The sequence below is a fragment of the Nylanderia fulva genome, unplaced genomic scaffold, assembly GCF_048542155.1.
Source record: "Nylanderia fulva isolate GAGA-0341 unplaced genomic scaffold, ASM4854215v1 Scaffold11, whole genome shotgun sequence".
In the NCBI taxonomy this organism is placed as follows: Eukaryota; Metazoa; Arthropoda; class Insecta; order Hymenoptera; family Formicidae; genus Nylanderia; species Nylanderia fulva.
Window position 1 is genome coordinate 3005843 of NW_028189302.1, and position 23276 is coordinate 3029118.

Here is a 23276-nt window from a genome sequence, read left to right on the forward strand (position 1 = left end):
GCACATGTATATATGCATCGCTATACGAGAGATATTTGACATATTTGAATTGCGGCAGCTAAGAATGTGTGCCCTTCGAATACTCGGGCTTTCGCGGTCGCTTTGAACCATCCATATATTTCCGTCTGTCCCCTCTCTCTCTCTCTCTCTCTCTTCCGCGTTTCGATGCGCACGGAATTCCGTTTTAACATATTGTAATTTCGACCATTTTGACAATGCTCGTTGAATAGAACGCGGCCGCCGCGTTGTGCAAATGTTTCCGTCCATCATTCCTTAAATGACACACAGAGATAAAAGGGGTCAAATGAGAATTTGCATTGAAACCATTTATACCGCTAATGTACTAAACGGTACTTATTCTCTTTTTTACGGAAATATAAAATAAAGTTAGGAATGCGGCATCTCTTTATAGATTACTATGCGACAGATATCAAGCAATTAAAAATATAAAAAATTACGATTTATTGAGAAAATAATATAAAATTATTTTTTTTACATTCAACGCAATAATTAATTTCTTTCAAAGATATGACGTAAAGTTTAGCTAATTACTGTGTAGCGAAAGCTTAATAGCCAACACGAACCGTGAGTTTATATCGCGACGTAACGATGCCGATAAGTGTGATTTATTTCTAGCGCAAAACTAGATCGAACGCACGTAATTTCTACGTTGCATAAAAAATAGTTGGCAAGTCTCGATGTCTCTCCTAAGGTGCACATACGCGGATTTGCATTATTTATCGCCCCGTTATAGATGTTGTGAATCTGTCACGCGTAATATAATATATATCGCGTAGAGTATGCAGTCGTGTTGTTGCAGTTGCACCGCAACATGCATCGTGTCGTCATCAACAATGCATGCTCGAAGAATTGCACAAAAGAGTTGCACCGTGAAGAGACTCCGCGCGTGCGTCGGGAAAATATGTGGAAACTGTTATTCATTCCACACCTTTTTATGGAAAAAAGACTTTTGTCGCGCGTGTGAAAATTACGATTTCTTATGATGCAATTCGCGCTTGATACAGCCTTCTACTTCTCTGTCGCATGCGCTTCAAGTCTTTCGTCAATGAACAATATATAAAAAAAAAAATATAAAAAGTCTATAAAATATTTAAATCAGTCTTTGCTTTTGTCGGAAGAAATATATTTTGAAAAATCAATTTAAAAAAATCATAATTATTTTTGCACTTACCTTAACAGCACAACGTATCCGAAAGATGATTAGAGGATATCCGGGATATCGAATATCCTCTGGATATTCTCTGAACGTCTTTTGGATATGCGTGCTGTTAGGGATGCTCTATAGAAAAATATAAGAAGTCTATAAAATATTTAAATCAGTCTTTGCTTTTGTCGGAAGAAATATATTTTCAAAAATCAATTTTAAAAAAATCATAATTATTTTTGCACTTACCTTAACAGCACAACGTATCCGAAAGATGATTAGAGGATATCCAGGATATCGAATATCCTCTGGATATTCTCTGAACGTCTTTTGGATATGCGTGCTGTTAGGGATGCTCTATAGAAAAAAGCATAAAGATTAAAGAACTATAATTTCCGGATATTAAGCATATATCTGGGAAAATATTGATGTATCTTGTTTCCGTTGCTGGAATTCACAGTATTAAAATCAACAGGAAGTACCGTCGCCCTGGACTACCTACATATATGTGCGCGATGTACACGATATAACGGATCGTTTTCATTATCTCCCCACCCTTGCTCTCGCCCAAAGGCGGAATATCGCATCGATCAAATCGTAGTTCACAGTGTGACTGCGACACGTCGTACTGACAAAGAATGATCGCGTTTCATCTCGCAGAGGCCCACGTGTTAGTACGATTGCGCGATTGCCTCGTTCTCAGACTTTCCCCGTCAGAAATATTGTGTCGCCGCGTTCCTTAAAGAGAGATATTGGACCGTTAATCTTGATGTCTACGGATAATATATTTATAACGAAGTATGTGCGTTACGTCACGCTTCTCTCGAAATCGTCCTATGCATATATGTAAAACGTGCGTGCTGCATGGTCGTCAATCGCGAGGCTGTATTGATTAATATTACGGCATAACGATGGTGCGCGATTTGATACGACTTGTCCTATACTTTATACAAGACCGCATTTCTCTCTCTCTCTCTCTTCTTTTGCAATTCTCAAATATGATCATTTTTTCTGGCGCATATGTACACATTTACTTTTTCATATTTGTAAATATAATTATTTATAATTATAAATAAAATATAATTAATTTTATGCGTGATATAAAGAAATAAAATTGAAGAAATGTGTGCATTTAGTTTTGCACACATGCATATTTTTTTATTTTATAGACTGATAATTTTAAATATTTATCTATATATATAATAGATTGGAAATATATAAATGCAAAAAAATGTTTTATAATTTTAACAAAAATTTGTGTTATATTTTTCATATGTTATGTATCTTAAGTTTTAGAAAATTCATTGAAGAAACGAATCTTATTTCGTCAAGCATGTGTTATCCTAGAACAGAGAGATATCCCGCGGAATAACATCTATTTTGCATATTTCCGCGCACAGATATCGGGGAAAGGATTAATTTACCACTCTGAATCAACAAGCTCGGCAGTTAATATCTCTCTCTTTCTCACTCCTATTGGACTTACATTGGGCGCTTATTTAGAAATCGATGAACTTTCGATGAAGCTGCTTAGCCTAGGAAGTCTAAAGCACAGCGGAAAACGTGCAATTCGCAGTATATACCTACACGTTTATTTGCGCTTTACACTGCATTTCTCTCTCCGACAAATGAGAGAGGTCCCCCGGCGTCTCTCATTTGCTCTCTTGCTCTCTCTCTCTTTTCGCCGACCTTCTCTTAGCTTTATCTAATTGCGGGCTTTCATATTTGATGTTGCAGCGAGTTAGCTGCAGCTAGTTTGCGCTGGCTTACACACACGGCCTGCCGTTCCTAGCATTTCGAAGTAGCGCGGACTCGGCCAGGTATGCGGCCACCTGCAAACAACGGCCTCTTGTTTGAAGACGGGATTTGCCGTGGCGTTATTCTCGGATTTGCACAAAAAGAGGGAGAGAGAGAGACGGGATGTTCGACTTGCCACGTCTGAATCTTTGAATGCGCGAGCGAGGTCTCCTACATAAAGAGCGAGAGATAAAAAACGTAAACGCAGTGCTTCAACATATTCTGGATCCACACATTTCATCCCGATGAAATTATTCGAAAGTATGAAAAATTATATTTACATTCAAACCTTATGTATTTTATTTGTTGTATCTTTTTTTTTTTGCACATGAGACATTCATATAAATGTGACAAACAGTGAAAGGTTTCTATTATAGGCAACAATTTTTAAATGATTCTTTTTGCTTATAAATTATTATAATATTTTATATATATATATATATATAAAAGTATGGTATTTGGAATTCCACTCGAGGAATCTGCATGATTTTTCCAGAGAATGTGTTTTCTGTATTAGAATTCAATCGTAGAATAACTTGCGTGTTTGTTCTCACATACCGAGATTTGCATCTGCCGAATATTGGCAGCTGTGATGTAAAATTACAGAGCTACAAACCTGTATAAACAGTCCTCTCTAATTTATGAATATGTGTACTTTAAGAATCTATAGAACGAATCGTGATGCGACCGCTTTATTATAAGTTGTTTATTTTTTCAATAATTGTTCGCGTTTCAAAAAATAGATATAAAATTCGTTTGAGATTTTAAAATATTGATATGAATTTTTTAGACTTATTTTACAAACGTATGAGCATCTTGACGTAGATATGAATCCGTCATACTTATGTGTTATTGCATATAGATATGCAAAAAAAATATGTATACTTTATCTTGTGTATCTTTTACGTATTCTGGATCTATTTTTGTTGCTTCTGACCTTATTCGTTCTGGCCAGAGATCGAGAAAGGAGAGAAACTCCATTTATGGCCAGCCGATTATCCTAGCTGGCAGATTTTACGTTCGTTTACGATCGACATTACGATCGTTTGTTGAATGCGCACGTCATTCAGATCGCGAATGAAAAACGAGCATGTATACACGAAGATCTAGGCTGCAATATTATAGTCCATCCATTTTAATCCTCCCCTCACTTATGACCCGTATTTAAAGAATATTTTATGAAACTCAAAAGACGAATATTTCGTATATGCATTGTATATAATTTTTAAATCATCGTTTATTTTCATTTTAAAATATGTTATTTTTTTCTTTAATCATTAAGTATAAATAACATTTATTTTTAAAAAAGTACACTAGAAAAAAGATTATATCGTGATCGTTATTCTAATACCTATTCTCTTCTATTGTCCTCTTTTAAAAAATCGAAACAGTCGCTCTTTCAACCATTCCGCGCATATTGCAAGTCTATTACCATACAATATCCCACGTCGTCAATACGCACTATTTTCGAGAAATCTCAGCAACGCGCATCTGTTCCATCGCGATAGCGCAAGAAAAATTGCTTGAATAGCACCCATTTCTATGATTTTACAACCAAAGGGATGTACTTGAACGCGAATATTATATGGAATGCATTTCAGTTATTGAATAATGCAGTAGATAGCGATGTGCGCACGCGAGATAAAAAGGCGTATTATTAAAATCTGATGATTTGACGAAAATATGAAAAGAATTTGATTAAATTGAGAAGAATTTTTTACATGACAGACAGTTTAGATTGAAAATAATACGTTCCTTAAAATTTGATTTATAGAATCTTTAATACTGATTAATTAAAAAATCATTTTAATTTCATTCTTCCTAGTACATTTATTTCTAATACAAATATTTTATATAAACGTGGCTTTGTTTAATTGCAAATATTAAATCACCAAGAATTCTCCGCGGGATGAATTTGTTATGTAAACGAACATCGTTATCGTCCTTAAGAAAAAACATATCTTTATAATACCGATTAATTAAAAAATCATCTTAATTCTATCTTTCTAGTATACTGATTTCTAATAAAAATAATTTATACAGACATGGCTTTGTTTAATTGCAAATATGAAATCACCAAGAACTCTCCGTGCGAATCGCTCGATGAATTTGTTGTAAACGAACATTGTTATCGTCAAGAAAATTTTTATTTTATTTCCACAACGTTCCGACCATCTGTTTTTGGTCCTTTTCAAATGAAAAACTAGAATGATACAATCAAGGAAGTATGTAAAAAATTTTTAATTCTTGCGTTTAACATCAAAAATGTTTATTAATTTTAATTAATTGTACCATTCTAATTTCTCACTTGAAAAGGACCAAAAACAGATGGTCGAAACGTTGTGGAAATAAAATAAAAATTTTCTTGACTAGTTTGGGTCGAATTAAATATATCGTTCTTATTTCAAATACCACTAGCGACGTTTCAAGTATTCAATTTGATCGTTATCGTCCTTAAGAAAAAACACATGTTCGAGGATGTTACATAATAAGAGCACCCATTCGGTATCAGATAGAGGAGATGTTAAAGGCTGGAAGGTAAGTCTTCGCAGGCGCCCTCGAGGCGTAATATGACATTTAATTAAGAAACTTGGGCGAGCCCTGCGCGGCGAGTGATATTTGAGGTAATTAAAAATGTATCCGTCGCGGTTCTTTGAGACAAGCTGTTTTCATTGCCGCACAAAGGAGCCTCCCGGGGCTAATCTCCATCTCTCTGCCTGCTTCCACCCGCACGCGCAGGACTCTCTGCATCCTTCCTCGCTCGCGCAAAATCCTCCACCGTCTCTCTCCTTCTCGTCAGAATCCTTCACGAAAATTGCCGTGAGGGTACTCGGCACAGAAAGTGAGGGGAAAAAGGATATATCCCGGGCACGTCGGGGAATGTGGAAATTCTTTTAATCGTTTGATAATCTTGTTTAAACCTGTCGCCCCGCTCGCGCGCACTCTCCCTCTCCTTTTGCCCTACCATCCCTCTATGTTCCAGCCCTCCGGCCTGTTGGCTCACTTTGTTTGCACGGATTATGAACAGTCTCGAGAAAGGCGGCGAGAACCAGCTCCGCGGAATGAGCCGAGCCGAGAGAGGAGCGAAAAGGTCTTTCTCTCTCGCGCGAGGCATCAACCAGATTCCAGCTCCTGCAAAATTAAGCGATCCTTTCCCTACGGCTCCCCACCACCACGCCCAAAGATCCTGTCGGATGCCTTCGCGCGCACCTGCACCGAGACGTAACTTTATCCGGGCGCACACCTACGCCGACGAAATCTCAAGTATGTATGAATCGTGAGGATCAGTAGGACAAAACGGAATAATCAGCTGGGCGAGAACGTTGCAGTGCTTGTATATATTGTTCGCAAATTTTAATTTGTGTTTTAGTTAATGGGATTAATCGATCTTACATCATTCGGCGAGAATAAATTTTAAGAAAAATATTAATAATATCTATTTCAATATTGTCTAATAAGTAATTTATTTGAGACTAATAATTACGGTCTTATACATATAACAAAATGTATAATTAATATGATTTTTTTTTTTTTTTTTTTTGACAGTTTTGTGTTAGATTTTGTGTACAATTGAAAAACTGTTAAAAATAAAGACGATTAAAAAACCGTCGGAATAAATATTAAATATTAAGAATAATTTTTATTAAGTTATTTAAAAATAGTGAAATATATAATAAATATATTATTATATAGCAGGCCATATAGTTGGCCGCCATATTGGTTACATTTTTTATACATTTTTATTCATTTTAATACTAATTTGATGTAAAAAAATATTTATTTGATATAAGAAAATCTTTTTCAAACCAGATAAATATTTATTTGTTTCAAATAAATTTGTTAAATAGTATATTGAAATAAATATTTATTAATATAATAATTTTTTAGTATGCGGATAAGCGTAGATCCGCAGAGAAAGGAGCTTCAAGGAAAAGTTGGACGAGGAGATTGACGTTAAGGGAGGCCTGCTCATTCCTTTCCAGGAAATGTAGGCCAAATGTCGCGCGTTACCGGGATACAAGCGGCGAATTACGTTGGATAACACATCGCATCCTCATCATCATCATCATCATCATCATCATGCACGGTATCTATTTATCTACTACTTGTGGGCGGTGAATTTCGCCTCTATAGAGCTCGCAAGAGAGAGAGAGAGAGACCACGAAATGCTCACGACAGGGACACTCGCGCGTGTCGCGATGTCTGATGACAGATAGAAAGATGACACTGCGCCTTCTCCCTGAAAAGATTCTCCGCGTCGGCGAGCACAACACACGTATGTACACGCCCTCATCTGCATAACATCGACGGACGCAGCCTCGACATGAATATTTACCGGTCGTTTATATACGGTCCGAATCGTGCGCCGCGATCGCACTGAATCGATAATGCGCTTAATAATCAAAATACGCTCGTATTATCTCTCGATACCTCGTTACCCTCGTGAAAAAAACATTACGATCGTCTTTTTTTTTTTTTTTTCCAGAAAATGCACCCGCAAAAATATATTTTCCCGCGTTGCGCCTACGACTGTATAAAATTAATATATGTAGTGTGAAATATATTATTATGAAAAATATGAAAAAATAAAAAAAGGGATGCGGAAAATTTGCAATTTAATTATCGTTGATTTATTATATTCGAAACGCATATATATACATGCTCGCATGTTCCCACGCCCGATACGTATCGCCGCCGAATGATCGATGCAGAATTGTCGTGTCGAGTCGCCCGGCAATAATCCCGATGGCTACGACGGATCGACGAATGGCATGCGAATGGTTCTCGCGGGCGAGAAGCAAAATTACGCGGCGAAAGAGGGAAAAAGTGGGAGTGAGAGAGACGAGTCCTCCGCATCGTGGCAACTAATTTAATAAAACCGTGACTTTCGGTCGTTGCACGGGTTGGTGTAGCCGCAGAGAGAAGGGAAAGAGAGGACTGGAACGCGCCAGGGGAGAATTTTTCATATGCTTACTTGCACAGAAATAATGAGCTTGTCCATAAATAAAGAATAGAAGCCGCTCGCGGCGAATGGGTAATGAAGTCTCTCGTTGGATAATTGTTATCGTTGGAAAATGTTGTTGCCAGCCTCTCGTTTTCCACGACGAAGCTAGCGATACGCCGGGAAAATAAAGCAGCGCGACGGCTCCCTCTTTCTCTCTCTGTCCCTCTTTTCTTTCGCTCTTCCGGAATTTTGCAGCGCGGTCTGAAGAAAAGAAAAATTAATATCGTATTACAGTATATATATATATATATATATATATATATTGCGCTATCGCGTTACACAATGCACCAAAATGCGCTCTTCCTCCTTGTTGTTACTCCATAATTTCGTGCGGAGGGTAACTTTCTTACTTCAGGATTTTCTCCGTCAGTCGTTTGATTAAACGGGAATTTTCGTCAACTATTTTATTCGATAATAATATATTATCAAAAATATATATTTTTGTTTATAATATATTATTAAATCGGAGACTCTTTATTCGCGTCGCTATTTCATCGACGGAGAGCAATATATATTAAAAAAAATACCTCGTATTTTTTTCAATGTCGACTATCATATATACAACATATACGTATGCAAAAAAAAATACGACGAAAGCTCGACGGGTCCGTCCACTTTGAGCCGACAACTTTCGCGACGAGAGTAAATGATTTTGTTTTCTCTCTAACGCACCCTGTACTCGTGGAACTCGCGCAAATGCTCTTTGGAGTTGCAGGGCGAGTTTACCGTATATCGTCGACTATCGACACATATATCGCGATCTATGTATATGTGTGTGCGTATATATAAGAGCATGCGCGCGTACACGAAGCTTTTTAATTAAACGTAACGCAAGAGGGTGGTGCAGCTTGCGCCCCTGTCTCTCTCTCTCTCTCTCGCCGCTCCAGGAGTTCAAAGTCGAGCCTCGGGAAGTCAATATCAAATACCTCCGAGCTAGACGGAGTGACTGTGCGAGAGCGGTAAGCACATCGAGCACAGGCGATAGCAGCAGAGACAACCCTCTGATACGATCTAACTACGTGGATCTCTCCCGACTCTGGCTGACTGCTGTTGTCTCTCTCACCCTGCGTATATATATAGGATGTTCCAAAGCAAAGAGTCTCTCGAGTCTCCTTCCATCTATTATTTCGAAAACATATGGATATAGCTGATATTTTTCTTTATTTTATCTGAAATTCGCTTGAAATTTCTCTGCGTCGAATTTCATTCTATAGTACTCAGTGCTATAAAAATTGATATTTGTGCGCAAGAAGGGATTGTTGGTAGAGACATATCTTGTTGTCGTTTAAGAATGCAAAATAAGTTGGTGAAATAGTTCAAAACGTTGCAGTCCGAAAATTCAAAGAGAAATTTAAAAACCTGCTTTTCTCATTTAAAATCCTCAAATTTCGAATTTCTCGAATTATGTATCTAAAAATTAGACCAAAAAATATATATGAAAATATATTATTCTCCGTGTGTATCTCCGTAGAATAAAACTCTGGAGTCCAAATTTTTTTTTCTTTTAAATTGATTAAGAAGTTCGTAGAGATGAAAAATAGGTCTGCAACATCCTGCATCGCCTCTCTCGCTTCTCTACTCCCGTTTTTCCTCCGTCCGTGTCTTCCTTTCGCTCGTCCACCTAAGTATTACGGAGTTTCTGCACGTACCTACGTAAACCCGACGCTTCTGCCAGAAGTCCTGAAGAGAGTAGAGATCGATCCTTTCTCTCCGCCGTGGCATATACACATGCACACACATACGTACATACGTACACATAAATCGGGGACCCTTTCGTGTCGCTATTTCACCGACCCTATCGAAGAGGGGCAACGTGATAATGGTTACGGCCGCGGAACATGATTCCCGCTTCTCGACGCACGTGAGATCCGATAGAATTTTTCCTTTTTCCCCGATGCTCAGGTGAACAGAAAGAGAGAAAGAAAGAGAGAGCATCGTACGGAATAACGGGAGAGTGATTCGTGCTAATTTCAATTCTTTCCCGCATTTAGAAACTCGATTCCGCCCGCTTATCTTCTCCCTCGACTTTATAATCCTCGGATATGATTATTCATCAATCATCTCTCGCGTTTAACGCACAATTAAATGTTTACTTATCGCTTCCCGACGATTGAGAGATCAACTTATCGTATATCTCGATTACTTTTCCAGCAAACGCGATATGAGATCCATCTCGAATATTTTTCGTTTAATTTATCTAAGAAAATGAATTTAATTCGTATAAAATTTCATTTAATTATTAATTACCATATACGGGATATTTAACGGTCAACACGAAACAAATCAATGAGGATCGATAATTTACAATAATTTTGACAGCTGAAATATAGCCGAACGGTTTTGTTGCATATATGCTGCAGACAGCGTTTTTCTTGCCGCGGCAAGCAACAGAGATGCACCACGCGCTTCCTTCGTATTTTTTTCCTAATTAGACCGTGGTTCGTTAGCGGCTGCGAAGCATATTTCGTTAGCGGCTCGTGATTTCGCGAGTCAGCCGGGAAAACGCCGCTCTCTGCTCTGGATGTATCGCTGCCGGGTAACGCGCGCTTATATACAGTATACGCACATATTACTTTGACAATTAGCCGTTAGCCAGGATGTGCCACACAGCGCAGACAGGTAATTACGATTAAGCCGCGACTTTGTTGCGATCTTAATGTAATCAATTACCGTATACGCGAAAGAGAGAGAGAGAGAGAGATAGGGAGTGCGGCACCGCGTTAAAGGAAAATCACGTTGCGAAACGCATTAATTCGCGCAGCGACCGCCGAATGCATCGTTAGTCCTCCGCGATTAAAGTTATTCCGCCACACAACTCTGTGCGCGGATTTCTAGCGATTAAAATTAGGTAAGGTCTTTCGCGTTGCATCTCTTTCTACTTGCCAGATCATTTTTTAGTAGGTACATATTTAACACGCGAATATGATTGATAACTTGAAACAAGTCTTTGTTTTCGTATATGAAAACAAGTTTATTACCAATATATCACAATTAATCATCGAAACATTTAAAAATAATAACTAAAAAATTCTTTTAGCATCTCAACGTTATTTTTCTCAAGATGCTCTGCTTGGTTTCGTATTTAATACATATTTATATAGAAATAAATATTATACATATATTAATATTATTATATATTTAAAATTGAAATAGATAAATATTATATTATTCAATCTAATATATAAAAATAAATTTCACAACCAAAAACCGCGGTAAAAATTAAAAATGCAGTTCGCAAGTACAGATTTGCGCGAGGTAATTTTTTGAAAAACTTTCAGAAACCTTGTCGCTTACTTTCGCATCAAAAAGGAAGAGAAGCACACGAGAAGGATAATACGTGAGAGAGAACGACGATTGTCGCGGGTGTCGATATACATCAGCCGAAAGACGCGGATCGAGGAGACTCCCTCGACGCTACAGAGCATCGGGATTCGAAAAGGTGCAAAGATGAGGAGATAGAGAAGGAGAGATAACGCCTCTGACATGCGGCCAACGGGAGCCATCGCGTGCACCGCGGTTTCCAGCAGGTATATCTAAACGGCAACTTCTCCCCGAAGAAGCCCACAGTGTGTTCTCGGTCGCGTCACTAATTTGGCGCCGATCCGACTCGCAGATGCGAAAGGTTAATGCAGCTGCGGAGAGCGAAAGGCCAGCTTGTGAGGGACAGAGTCTGTCCTCACGCGGTCGTTAATAAATAAGACGGAAGATGCACATATCTACTCCTCAACCCCTTTCGCCACTTCTGAGATCACGATGTGTTCGGAACAAAGGAGCGGTGAACTGTGTAATAGATTCGGCCTATACGAATTTTTGCCTCTCTCGATAAATTTACGCCGTGTTTAAGTGGCACGACACGTAGCCTGATTAAATTTATTGGGAAAGCTGCGCACACACGTGCGCTTAAATCTTGGTAACGTGATCTGCAGAAATCTTCCTGGTAGCGAGAATAATTATCACAATCCCAATTAGCTTGAATCAAACATTATTATTTCATATATTGTGTAATTTTAATTCTTATGTAAAAATTATATAATAATTTATGCATATATGTATTAGATATACGTATACGTGTATAAAAAAAATAAAATGTAAAATGTATTCTATATAATTGCATTTCCTTAAGGCTTCGCCTTGTAATAAGAAAAAAATAATAAATAGCCGTTTTATATTTCTGAGAGATTTTTTCATATTTGGAATTTATTTTTATTGTTAGGAAGTATGTATCTTTGATAACTTGACTCTTCCGCAGATTCAGGAAGCGCGCTGCAGACGATGCATCGCCGGTGTCAGTGCATTGTTCCAGCGAGCAGAACGGGACGAGAGGGAATCTAATCTGATGGCGCGTTACTATACGGGTCCACTTAATGGGCAAGCCGTGTTGGGACACGCATCTCTCGACTCTCGTGTCTCCCGACGCGAAAAGACTAAAGTCGTGTTCCCGCCAGTGTTCGATGACGCTTTAACCTTGACGCAATCGCGCCACATGTAATGCAACATAGATTCAAATAAAAGGGCGAAGCGGAAACGAGCAGGAGGCGAAGAAAAAATTCGATGTAAAAAATTATATTTTAATATCCTTTCTTTATCACTGATATCGGCGCAAAACACAATGATTGTTGAGATACCGAATATGTAAAATGTATAATACATGATATATGCATATATAATAATATAAAATAATAATAATATTAATTGGGAGTGGTAAGGAGAGAGAAAATGAGTAATAAAGAGATAATTAATGAAGATGCTGCGGAGGGAAGAGTAATTATTTTATATCTTTATATTGCGTAATAAAAAAAATTAAATTTTATTCGTGTTGAGAGGAAAATTTAATACTTCTACATCATTCTATCTCTGAGAGATCGTATTCATAAAAAACAGATACAGGAAGTTCGAATAGTCATATTGTTTCGGATATCGTATTTACAGGGGTGCAACGCTCTCACTAGCACGACAAAAGTGGAAAGAAGCCGATAGGGCGATACGAGCGAAAAGGAAAAAGAGCGAGAGGTAAGAGTCTCTTACGACCACCCGATAAGAGAAGAAACTCTGCAAAAGTATTAGGAGACCGACGAAAGCGCGAGCGCGATAAGATTAAAATACGGGGGAAGCCGAGAGTCTTTTACTTTTACATCGATTTCTCACCATCGCGATTCATCACCACGTGCCGTATGTGTAAATCCGAACAATCGATCGCGAACAATTTATATACAACTCTTGAAACACTCTCTGTATAGATATATGTATATATAGCATGCAATAAAATATAGCAATTTTTTCTTTCAATGTTTTCTCAAAACGACTCTTCCAATGAATAATTCTTCGAATAAGAACCATTTATACAATTTTATATATTATTTTATATATTTTATATATTAGTTATATATATATATAGATATATATATATATAAAACTAATTTTAAAAATTGTATAAATGATTCTTATTCGAAGAGTCGTTTTGAGAAAACATTGAAAGAAAAAATTGCTATATTTTATTTTTAAATAAAATTAAATTGAAAAAAATTAACAAATTTATTACTAGCATAAATTAAATAGAAGCAAGAGAATGAGAAAAAAATTATTCTCAATATGCCACGTCATTGATCACACTAAAAATGCATAAGACAAATGAGGCGTTAAAAAATTGCATGTACACGCACGAGCGCTAATTTTATCACAATTTCCGAAAAAAATCCGATGCTTCTTGTTCCTGTCATCGTAAGCTCTTGTAAAACCGTACTCTTGCAATTCCACAAAAGTTCGTTAAATTATATCCAAGGGAAGGAACGAGAAGGAGAAGAGAAGAGAAAGGGACGCAGGCGATGGAAAATTTATTCGACGACTTATAAAACGTACACGACCCGCTCGCTCACGACACATTAATGTATCTCTCGTGAAATCGGTGTCCTCGGAATCACGCGACACGCACTCTCGATACACTGTCGTGGCCGTTTTTTCCCATCTCTCTCTCTCTTTCACTGTCTTCTCTCTCCTTCGAGATTCCCCAGTGTACCGGTTCGAAGACTCGCGTCTCGCGATCGAACGATCGCCGGCAGTCTTTGACGTGATCGAGCCGAGAAAAAGTTTAATTGCGTCCGCGTATATATACTTACTCGAGAAACTTCACCACCGTCTGCGCGACTTTCGATAATTCCCCCGATCGGCGGGATCGATAATCTCCGCTGGAGTTTCTCAGTAGACATTGCGGGCGAGCGATCCTTAATTTACGAACAATTCAGTTTATACACAATAAGTGCGGCTATCAAGCGCACGATTCTTTTTTCGCCGATATATAAAGTGACACATGAATTGCAAATTTTTATTATCACGACACTAGCTAGTAGGATAATTGCAATGACAATTTTTGCCAGTTGTTTCGAGAGTCACGTCGAAAAATCAAAACTGAATAAACATTATAAGAAAGTTAAAAAACTGTTAGATTTATTTTACTGAAGAACCAAATGATAATACCCATATTTTTATACAGCTAGAATATATTTTTGGAATGTTTCAGAAACCAAGCAGATGTGCCTCTACTTTATAATTATATAATATTAATATTGCATCAAGAAAATTAATTAGGAGAAGTAATAATTAATTAGAAGAGATTGTAATATTCATAAGGTATACATATATATACATATATTATATTAGGGAAGAGACGTTCTCTTTTTTAAATTACTAATATTAAAATAAAAAAAAAATATAAGCATTCTGAGAAGATTAAATTATTTCTTTCTCGATTCGCATATAAAACTTTCAATTAGCGTTTATTAATTATACATGACCACAGTCATCGAGAAGATTTTTCTTCGGATCTCGTTAAATATATTCCCACGTTTCTCATGATCCGTGAATCGATATGATCGATGATGCCAGATAAAGCGAGAACGCGCAAAACGTTTTTTCTACTACGGAGCTCAATCATATATTAAATCAAATTAATCAAATTGACTGTTTCTCTCTTTCCAAGCCAAGCCTTTTTTCTCTCGCCTCACGCATCTGCTGTATACCACGGACGTAATAAACTCGGCAGTAAAGTTATGTCTCGTTACGCCAAGAACGACGACGACGATGAAGAAGAACCATGGAGAAGGCGGACGAACAAGGCGCCATGCAATTACGAAATTGCATAATTGCGGTAGCAACAAGAATAAAAAGAAAGAAATCAGAGAAATCCAGGGTATATATATACGCGCGCGCCCGTATACATCGCTTTATTAACGAAATGGGATAATGCCACGGTGTGTGACAAATTGGGAGCAACGCACGCTCGCGCACGACGGAAAGCCATGCATATTCATGAAACGACCGTCGGTGGGACCATCATTGCACTACCTCTTTCTCGCTCGCACACCGCTATAAACACACGTCGTAAGTCCCCGTTCACACGTGGTGCGAGCGCGTGCAGACACAACCAGGAGGGAAACCAAGATATAGGGAAACCCGACACCGCACTGTCGTCTTTTCCGTCGTTAATTGTCGAGAGAGAGAGAGAGAGAGACTTCCTCGGCGATAAAAAATATAAATTTCTCGCGAGCAAGTCTAAAAATTCTGGAAAAAAATATCCGCGCAAAAACGTGAGTTTGCTGGTACCTAATTGTTTGGTTTTTCCCGTTTTTTTTTGTCAAATAGAAGCGAATCGGTTTTCGGCGGAACCACTTTCCAAAAAAATTTCGAACACACGGAAGTGTTTTTTTTTTTCCTGAAATCCGCGAGCGGATCGCGAGCGAATCGCGAGTGATGAACGCACCTGTAAACTCTCTCGCAGCTTCGTATTGGGTGGCCCAGATCGCGAGCGTGCCGCGCACTTTTACGAGCGGCATACCCTCGCGATCAAAGCTTTAATTAATCAATCCATTAACCACGATTTGATTTCTGATCAAAAGAGCCGCAAACGTTGATCGATATCTTTATTGCGCCGCTTATGCGCTGACGTGCTTAAAAAAATACACGACTCTCTTATTTCCACTTTTCTATAATTAATTCCGTCGGTTTATGTATGTATCAGAATATCTTGTATCAAGCATCGCTGTTTACACTTTCTAATAAAGATCTTCGCGTTTCAGAATGAAGAGCGTTCGATGACTTGAGCAATTGTCAATAAGAAATTGTGTTCCGAAGTGTTTTTTCCGGAGTAAAAATCATTATTTATCTTAAAATAATTAAGTGCGATTCTATCTACTTTTTTCCTTGATTTTCAGAGCAATTTTGTTTTAATCTCGTTTCAATCTTCTCGATGTTCCTTCCCTCTTCCCATGTTTAGAAAAGTTTCTCTTCAAAAAGTAATCCTTCCTATAGACTCAAACGGAGAAATCCGAGTTCCGCGCTAAAGTTTGGCCCGAGAAGCGCCTGGCGGGGTCGAAGACAGTTCATTATATTCCACGATAGCGCAAATTCCGCGTTGCAACGCGGTTCGCAGATCAGAAAGCTTACGGCAGAAGGGAGGCGGAGTCATTGAATGCACTTACGTACAACGTTCGCTCGAGGTGAGATAGCGAGCGACAACGAGAAAGAAGATTACAACGGCGGCAATCGGGAGATCCTTTGTCCCCTTATATTCCGCTGCGGGATCCCTTTTTCTTTACGACCGCGACGCGCGCGCTTTAGAAAGGTCGACCGTCGGTTCGTGTGTCGTCGAGCAGTATGCTCTATCGGCGCGCGTGCGCAATTAAAAGAATGCGACGTGCCACGCGAGCGCGAATGTCCGCGAGTTTACGACTCGCGCGACCGCGATAAGTCCACGTGGAAATGCCACGCGGCGATACTTTGGGTAGGTAGGTAGGTATACTTCACCCCACACTCTCTTTCTCTTTTTCTCGTTTTACGAGATACCTACTCCTCCGCCTCGCTTCGTCGGATCGCGTGTATTGCGCATAAATGCATAACTGCATAATTAAGGGATGTAATAAAAATGCAATTCGAATGACAAAGCGTCGAACGCAGATGCATAAAGCAAAAGTGAATAAGAATCATCTCGCGAGTTTTATATAGTTGACGGGTGCAAATAAATAACAAAAGTCTATATTTTTTTTTATTTAATTTTGAGTGGAATTTAAAACCACAGCTGGCGAATTTAATTATTAAAATGTCTCCGTTTTTATCTGATATCTCTAGGAAAGTTGTGCTATGAATGATGAGCTTTCTTGATATTTCTTATGATGAAGATTTTAATCACAAATTTAAATATAAAGGGGGTCTCTGTGTTTTGTGCGATGAAATAGATAAGAAAGTGGAACCGCGATATCTGCCACATCATGTTCGCAGGTGCTTCAAAAAATCGGATAATGCTTCGTAAGAAAAAATTATGATGTATGTATATTTTAAGCTAACGGTTCAGCACGAAATGTAGCAAATCGCAATATAATATTATTTATTAATAACACCGCGATAGAGAGACAATGTGCGAAAGCCAGCCTTGCTTTGAATTGACACTTATGGCACGTGTCGTGGACAGGAATCATAAATATGACGACCACGCACAGGGCACCAATGATTTTTTTTTAACTGACGAACTATCGATTTGCCAAGGTGCGATCCAACAGGTTTATCAACGTAATATCATATCTACGTAATGGTACCAATTTAAACTACGACATCTGTGTGTAACGATACCTCCCACGCGAATAATAGCTTGTATTTTCTCCCCTGTTGTGTGCAGTTCCTCGCTATCAACGTTGATCGGGTCGTAAAATTAGCAGAAGAGAATAACCAATTTCCTTCTGAGATATAATATTATAATGGACCGATATAAGAACATTATATTTCTCGATAATTTCAATGATAAAGACATAAAAGCGCAGACTCATCTGATATATTATATATATGTATATACATATTATATATATATATATATATATATATATATATATATATATTTACAATTATTATATGTAATAATATAAATATATATATGTTTATATATATAATATTTATAGTTATCATATATATAAAACTTATTTTTGTAATAAACTTATAAATAAAGAAGAAAGAAACTTTTAATTAAATTCAAATATTAATTATGATTATTCAGTATTATAACTTATGAAACTTTATATAACTGAGATAAAACTCATTTCCCAACGATAATCTTGGAAAAACACATTTGCCTAGCGGTTCACGCTACGAAAGTTATGATCATTTAATGTTTCTTCGGAAACTGTCTCTGCAGATGCATCTCAGATAAGTAGTAGTGGACGACGTTCGCGATCATCATTTTTTTTTTTTCATTCTAGAGCGAAGGATAACTGAGAGTCTAACTCGAATGACGACGTCACGCGGTTACAATCTCGACCTATTTATATTCGAGCCGACAGTAAACGAGCGGAGACTTTATTCCGTTAATTAATCGGTAATGAGGTATGACTGCGACTACGGCTACATGATTATAACAAGAGAAGATAAATAAAGTCTTTGGAGAGACACGCGCATTGCTATGTCGAATTAACATTGCCGAGAATGCGAGTGAGAAATAGAATGTAAAATATTAGAAATAAATATTGAACATTAGGAATAATAATTATTTTAAAATAATAAAATTGAAAAGATTCTGATATAAAAACACAAATTTCGGTACAAATAACTAATAAGATAGTAAGAACCCTTATTATACCCGAATTTATATTTGCATATATCAAAGTTTTTTATTTTATTATTTTTAAATAATTCTTATTTCCTAATATTTAATATTTATTCCTAATATGTTCTCTATTGTGTGCAGGGTCTAAATCTCGTTCTCGAGACAAGAAAATTGTGGTTGAGAATGAGTGCATTTTCGTTGCAAGAGGCGCGATCCCTTTACATATATATACTTTCAAAATCTGTCAATGCAAGTTATTCATCGAGAAAGCTTTTTTATATGTTATAAAAATAGAAGAGATATGCTTAATTATAATGAATAAAATTTTTAACAATTATATACAAAACACTCATGCTTATCTTTAATACGGTTTCTTTCTCTCTTTCTTTCTCTTTTTATGTTGATGTTTTCTGTACAAGAAAATTCGTTATATAGAGTTCAGATAAACAATATCAAATGTTATTGACAACCAATAATGTTTATGCGAATTAGCGCTAAGAAGTACGTCCGTATCTCCTGTCGAACAGTCGTTTTTAATCCGTTATCGTACGCAGAAGCCACATAAAAATTACTTGGATCCCGATTTGGTAAGATAAAGACATTGATTAATTTTTATATTCACAATCAATTAGCTAAATAGCGCTTTAGTAATTAGTATCTAATTTTTATTTTCTAATTTGTCTGGTTTTCGACTTTTACAATTACAATATTTATTAGATTATAATTTATAAAAAAGCTGCTAATGTATATATAGACATTACAATTTATACGACTGATTTTCTGTAGGGCATATTTTATTTCTCTTCCAAAACAGACCGCTAATCATATTATTTTATTTATTAACTATCACGTATTATTCTGAATTTCGCGATATTTTATTTTTAGATAATTTTGCGCTATCATATATTGAGAGAATTGATAATAGAATCGATTTATCATTAAAAACAGAATTCTCGTTTCGATATAATGTAATATTAATTAAGTTACTTGTGTAATAAATATTTATATAATAACTAATTTCATGTTAATATTGTGGTTGCGAAAATATCGCAATAAGACAACTGACTATAAAGTACGATGCGTAATGTTCAAAATTTTTCTTTGTTTTTACGACCTTGTCATAAGAACTATAATAGACACAAATATCCCGATTTCTTCGCACAAGTAAAATTTTATTACTTTTTATTCCTCAGCTTATTTTATTCTTTGTTTTCGTATTTATATGCTACAGCAATATTGAGTTGATGACTAATATAACAAATTTTAACCATTATGTTCAAACTATTTATATAAAATATAAAATATTATAAATATATAAATCATAAAAATATCAAAAAAGATTTTGTCTTTAGACTTATTTATCTCTGTTATGTTAACTATATCATAAAAAATAAATAATAAAATACATTAGTATTGTTATTTTATTTTGTATTATTAATAATTCTATATTTTTAATATTTGCATTAGTCTTTGAACAAAAACTGATATTAAAACTTTAAACGAAAATTTGCTGTATGATTATAACGAACGCTAATTCATTAACATTTCATCCATAAACCAAATTTTAATTGTCATTTCTAAAAAATATATATTGTAATATACTATATTTTATAATTTGTATATTTTTTTATTCTAATAGTTATCTTTCTTTTTGATCTTATTCCATTTTTTAATGATCTGTTTTTTTATTTCGTGTATTGAGCAATATATATACTTTAATGTACTCTAATTCAATTTTATTCTTAACCGTTAATTTGACATTTTCAAAAAGAATTTACTAATTTCAAGCACGTAACATAATATTACGACATTAAAAAATGATTGAATTAATCTAGAAAATTATAATTTTGTTTAGGTCTAAATTTTCTAAAAAAAAAAGTTAAACAATATCTCCTACATAAAGATGCGATCGTTATTGGTCACCTTTGTTGCAATTTTCATATTCGGTAAGATTATTTGTTCTATCAGTAAGTTTTATTCAATCTGTTATGCATTCTTTTAATCATATACTTGAAAGCAAATAGTAAAAGTAAATATAATATATTTAAAATGATTAATATATATATTACATATTATATATATATATATATATATATATATATATATATATTATACATATATAATAAATAATTATATCTAATTAAAAATTCTTTTATAATAGTATTATTAAGCCATATAATTAATTAAAAAACTAACTTAATATTTTGAATTATTAATAGTAATTATTCTTCTAGAAATAGTAATAGGGCCTTTTGTCAATATGACATTGGAATCATCATCAGTTGTTGATTTTGATGAAGACGACGATGATGACTTCTCTGATGATGATATCATCACCGATGAAGATTACGTCGATGAAGACGACGATGATGAATTCTCTGGTGATGATATAATCACCGATGAAGATTACATCGATGAAGATTACGATAATTTAGCTTATGATGACAACGAAGATTACGATAATTATGCTGATGATGACAACGAAGATTACGATCATTTTGTTGATGAGAAACCAAAACTGCCCCATCCAAACGATTTGCAACATACAGATATTGCAAAAATTCCAAGATATGTATTAGATGGATATTGCGAAACAAAATTCAAGCAGGTTACCTCAAAATGCGATAAATCGCTACATATAAATATTACAAAAGTTCCGACATCTCAATTAGATGGATATTGCGAAAAAAAATGCAAGCAGACTACCTCAAAATTCGAAATAATGAGTGATATACTTATGACAATGCTCATAATGTTCATATTGCTTTGTATGGTTTTTATTGTTCGTCAGTAAGTTGAAATTTCTTCACATATATACTCATAACATGTATTTGTAATATGGAATTAACTGATTTGTACAATTGATTTATTACTATACAATAAGTAAATAATATTCGAAAGCAAAACAATTATACTTTTATTGTATAATTTTTTTATTAATTAAAAAAAATTTATTATAAATATTTACTTTACTATAAGAAATTAATAAACATCAATAATTATAAAAATTATAAGTAAAGTAAAAAGCAAATAAAAAGTCTAGCAACATTAATTGTATCTCTAAAGTGCTAATGTACTGATAAATCATAAGTACTTATATAAAATCATATTTATTTTGGTTGTATTATAATTTTTGATATAACATAACCAAAATAAATGTGATTTTTTATGCAAAAATAAATAAAAAAAACAAACAATAAAAATTTTTTATACAAGAGATTTTGTTTTCGAATACAATAATTTTAAACATTAATAATTTACTTTTACGAGAAGTCAAATAATTAGATTTAACAATTAAATAAAAGTTAAGTATAGAACTCAATTCGATTATAAAACCAGAAACTAATTATAAAAGCCCAGTGTGATTATAATGATTCAAAAGATGAATATTCTACTTAAGCAAGAAATAAAGTTCCAAGTGGACCTAAATTATTATGCGAATATGAGCATGAACTGGATTGAGTTCAGTACTTATTAGATATCAATTTGCAAAATTCAAAACACTCGCATTTTTTTGTGTAGGATTTATCTTACAGAACGTGGTAATCGTCGCCGCTTTTCTGCTAATTCGCAACTGGAACCCGAAGTAAGTAATACTTATATAAAATAAAAAAAATTAATTATTTTAACTAAACAATTAATTAAACATATTAGTCCCTCTAATCAGATTAGATAATAAGATTATTTTTTTTTCTTCTAATATTTATTATACTTTCTTTTATTTGTTAGAAATATTTCAATTGTTAACTTTGTTTTTATAATCCGTTATTATATATTTTCTTGTTTAAATCAAAAAACAAAAGAATCATAATATCAGTTTTGATACTTTTTGTTTGTAAAAATTTATAAATAGTTATTATATACATATATTGCATATATTGATACGACTTCATGGATAACGCTAGTGGGGACTTTTATTATTATTTTATATTGTAAAGTCTTTCACACACACACACACATAATTTCTTTTATTACTTGTATCATTAATTTAATAAAACATAAACTATTATTATCAATAATTAATTTTTTACAGGCAATAAACATACAAAGGTTAAATAATTAATGAACAACATTATTGTTGCAAATTATTTTTAACATAATTAACATAATTTTAATCTGCAATATTATTAACATAGATAAAAATTTAAGTGAAATTTAGCCAATTCGAACAATATGTCTGTTATCCTGTAACTTGTTTATAGAGTATTATTAAATTTATTGTATAGTTTAGTAATATGTAAAATCGATACTAAGGATTCATATAAAGGTTATGACTAATTTTAGAATTATAATATATTAATTATAGTAAGAATTATAATTATATATAATTATATGTAAGTATATATATGTATATTAAAATACATATATATATATGTATATATAATACTTAGAAATATTAATTAACTAAATGTAAAACGGACCAATTTGAAATAATAAGTAAATAAACACTGTATTATGAATAGAAAATATATCAAACAGATAATTGTTTATTTTCTATAATTAATATCACAGATCCACTCGAGAACTTTTATTAAAGTTCAAATTATTGAAACAGTCAAATTTTTCAATTTGATGAAACAGATCGATTATTGACTCGTTCTAAATTATTCGAATTTTAAACTCGAACTTGCTACTTCGAGCTATTAAAATAGTAACAATACAATTTACTCGAATATTTTATCTGTTTGTTTATAATTATATAAACGTGAAAATTTAATATTAAAGCAAAT

General features: G+C 34.7%; 2 protein-coding genes across 2 annotated transcripts in view; one reads left to right on the forward strand and one right to left on the reverse strand.

The window, feature by feature from the left end:
• The window catches only part of LOC146724950 (uncharacterized), a 345089-nt gene that overhangs the window by 232486 nt on the left and 89327 nt on the right, over window positions 1–23276 (reverse strand). The gene's annotated exons all lie outside the window — the stretch shown is intronic.
• On the forward strand, window positions 19049–22843 carry LOC146724951 (uncharacterized). The gene is made up of 5 exons (XM_085485996.1): window positions 19049–19133; window positions 20402–20492; window positions 20781–21336; window positions 22069–22132; window positions 22580–22843. The coding sequence occupies exons 2-5, from the start codon at window positions 20450–20452 to the stop codon at window positions 22607–22609; spliced, it is 693 nt and encodes a 230-aa protein (XP_085342122.1). The 5' UTR covers window positions 19049–19133; window positions 20402–20449; the 3' UTR covers window positions 22610–22843.

Bases quoted from the DNA above. Each gene is read 5' to 3' on its own strand.
- LOC146724951 (XM_085485996.1), top strand. From the start codon at position 20,450: ATGCGATCGTTATTGGTCACCTTTGTTGCAATTTTCATATTCG. The intron at 21,337-22,068 runs GTAAGTTGAAAT...TTTTTTGTGTAG, and splicing joins ATGGTTTTTATTGTTCGTCA to GATTTATCTTACAGAACGTG. The intron at 22,133-22,579 runs GTAAGTAATACT...AATTTTTTACAG, and splicing joins ATTCGCAACTGGAACCCGAA to GCAATAAACATACAAAGGTT.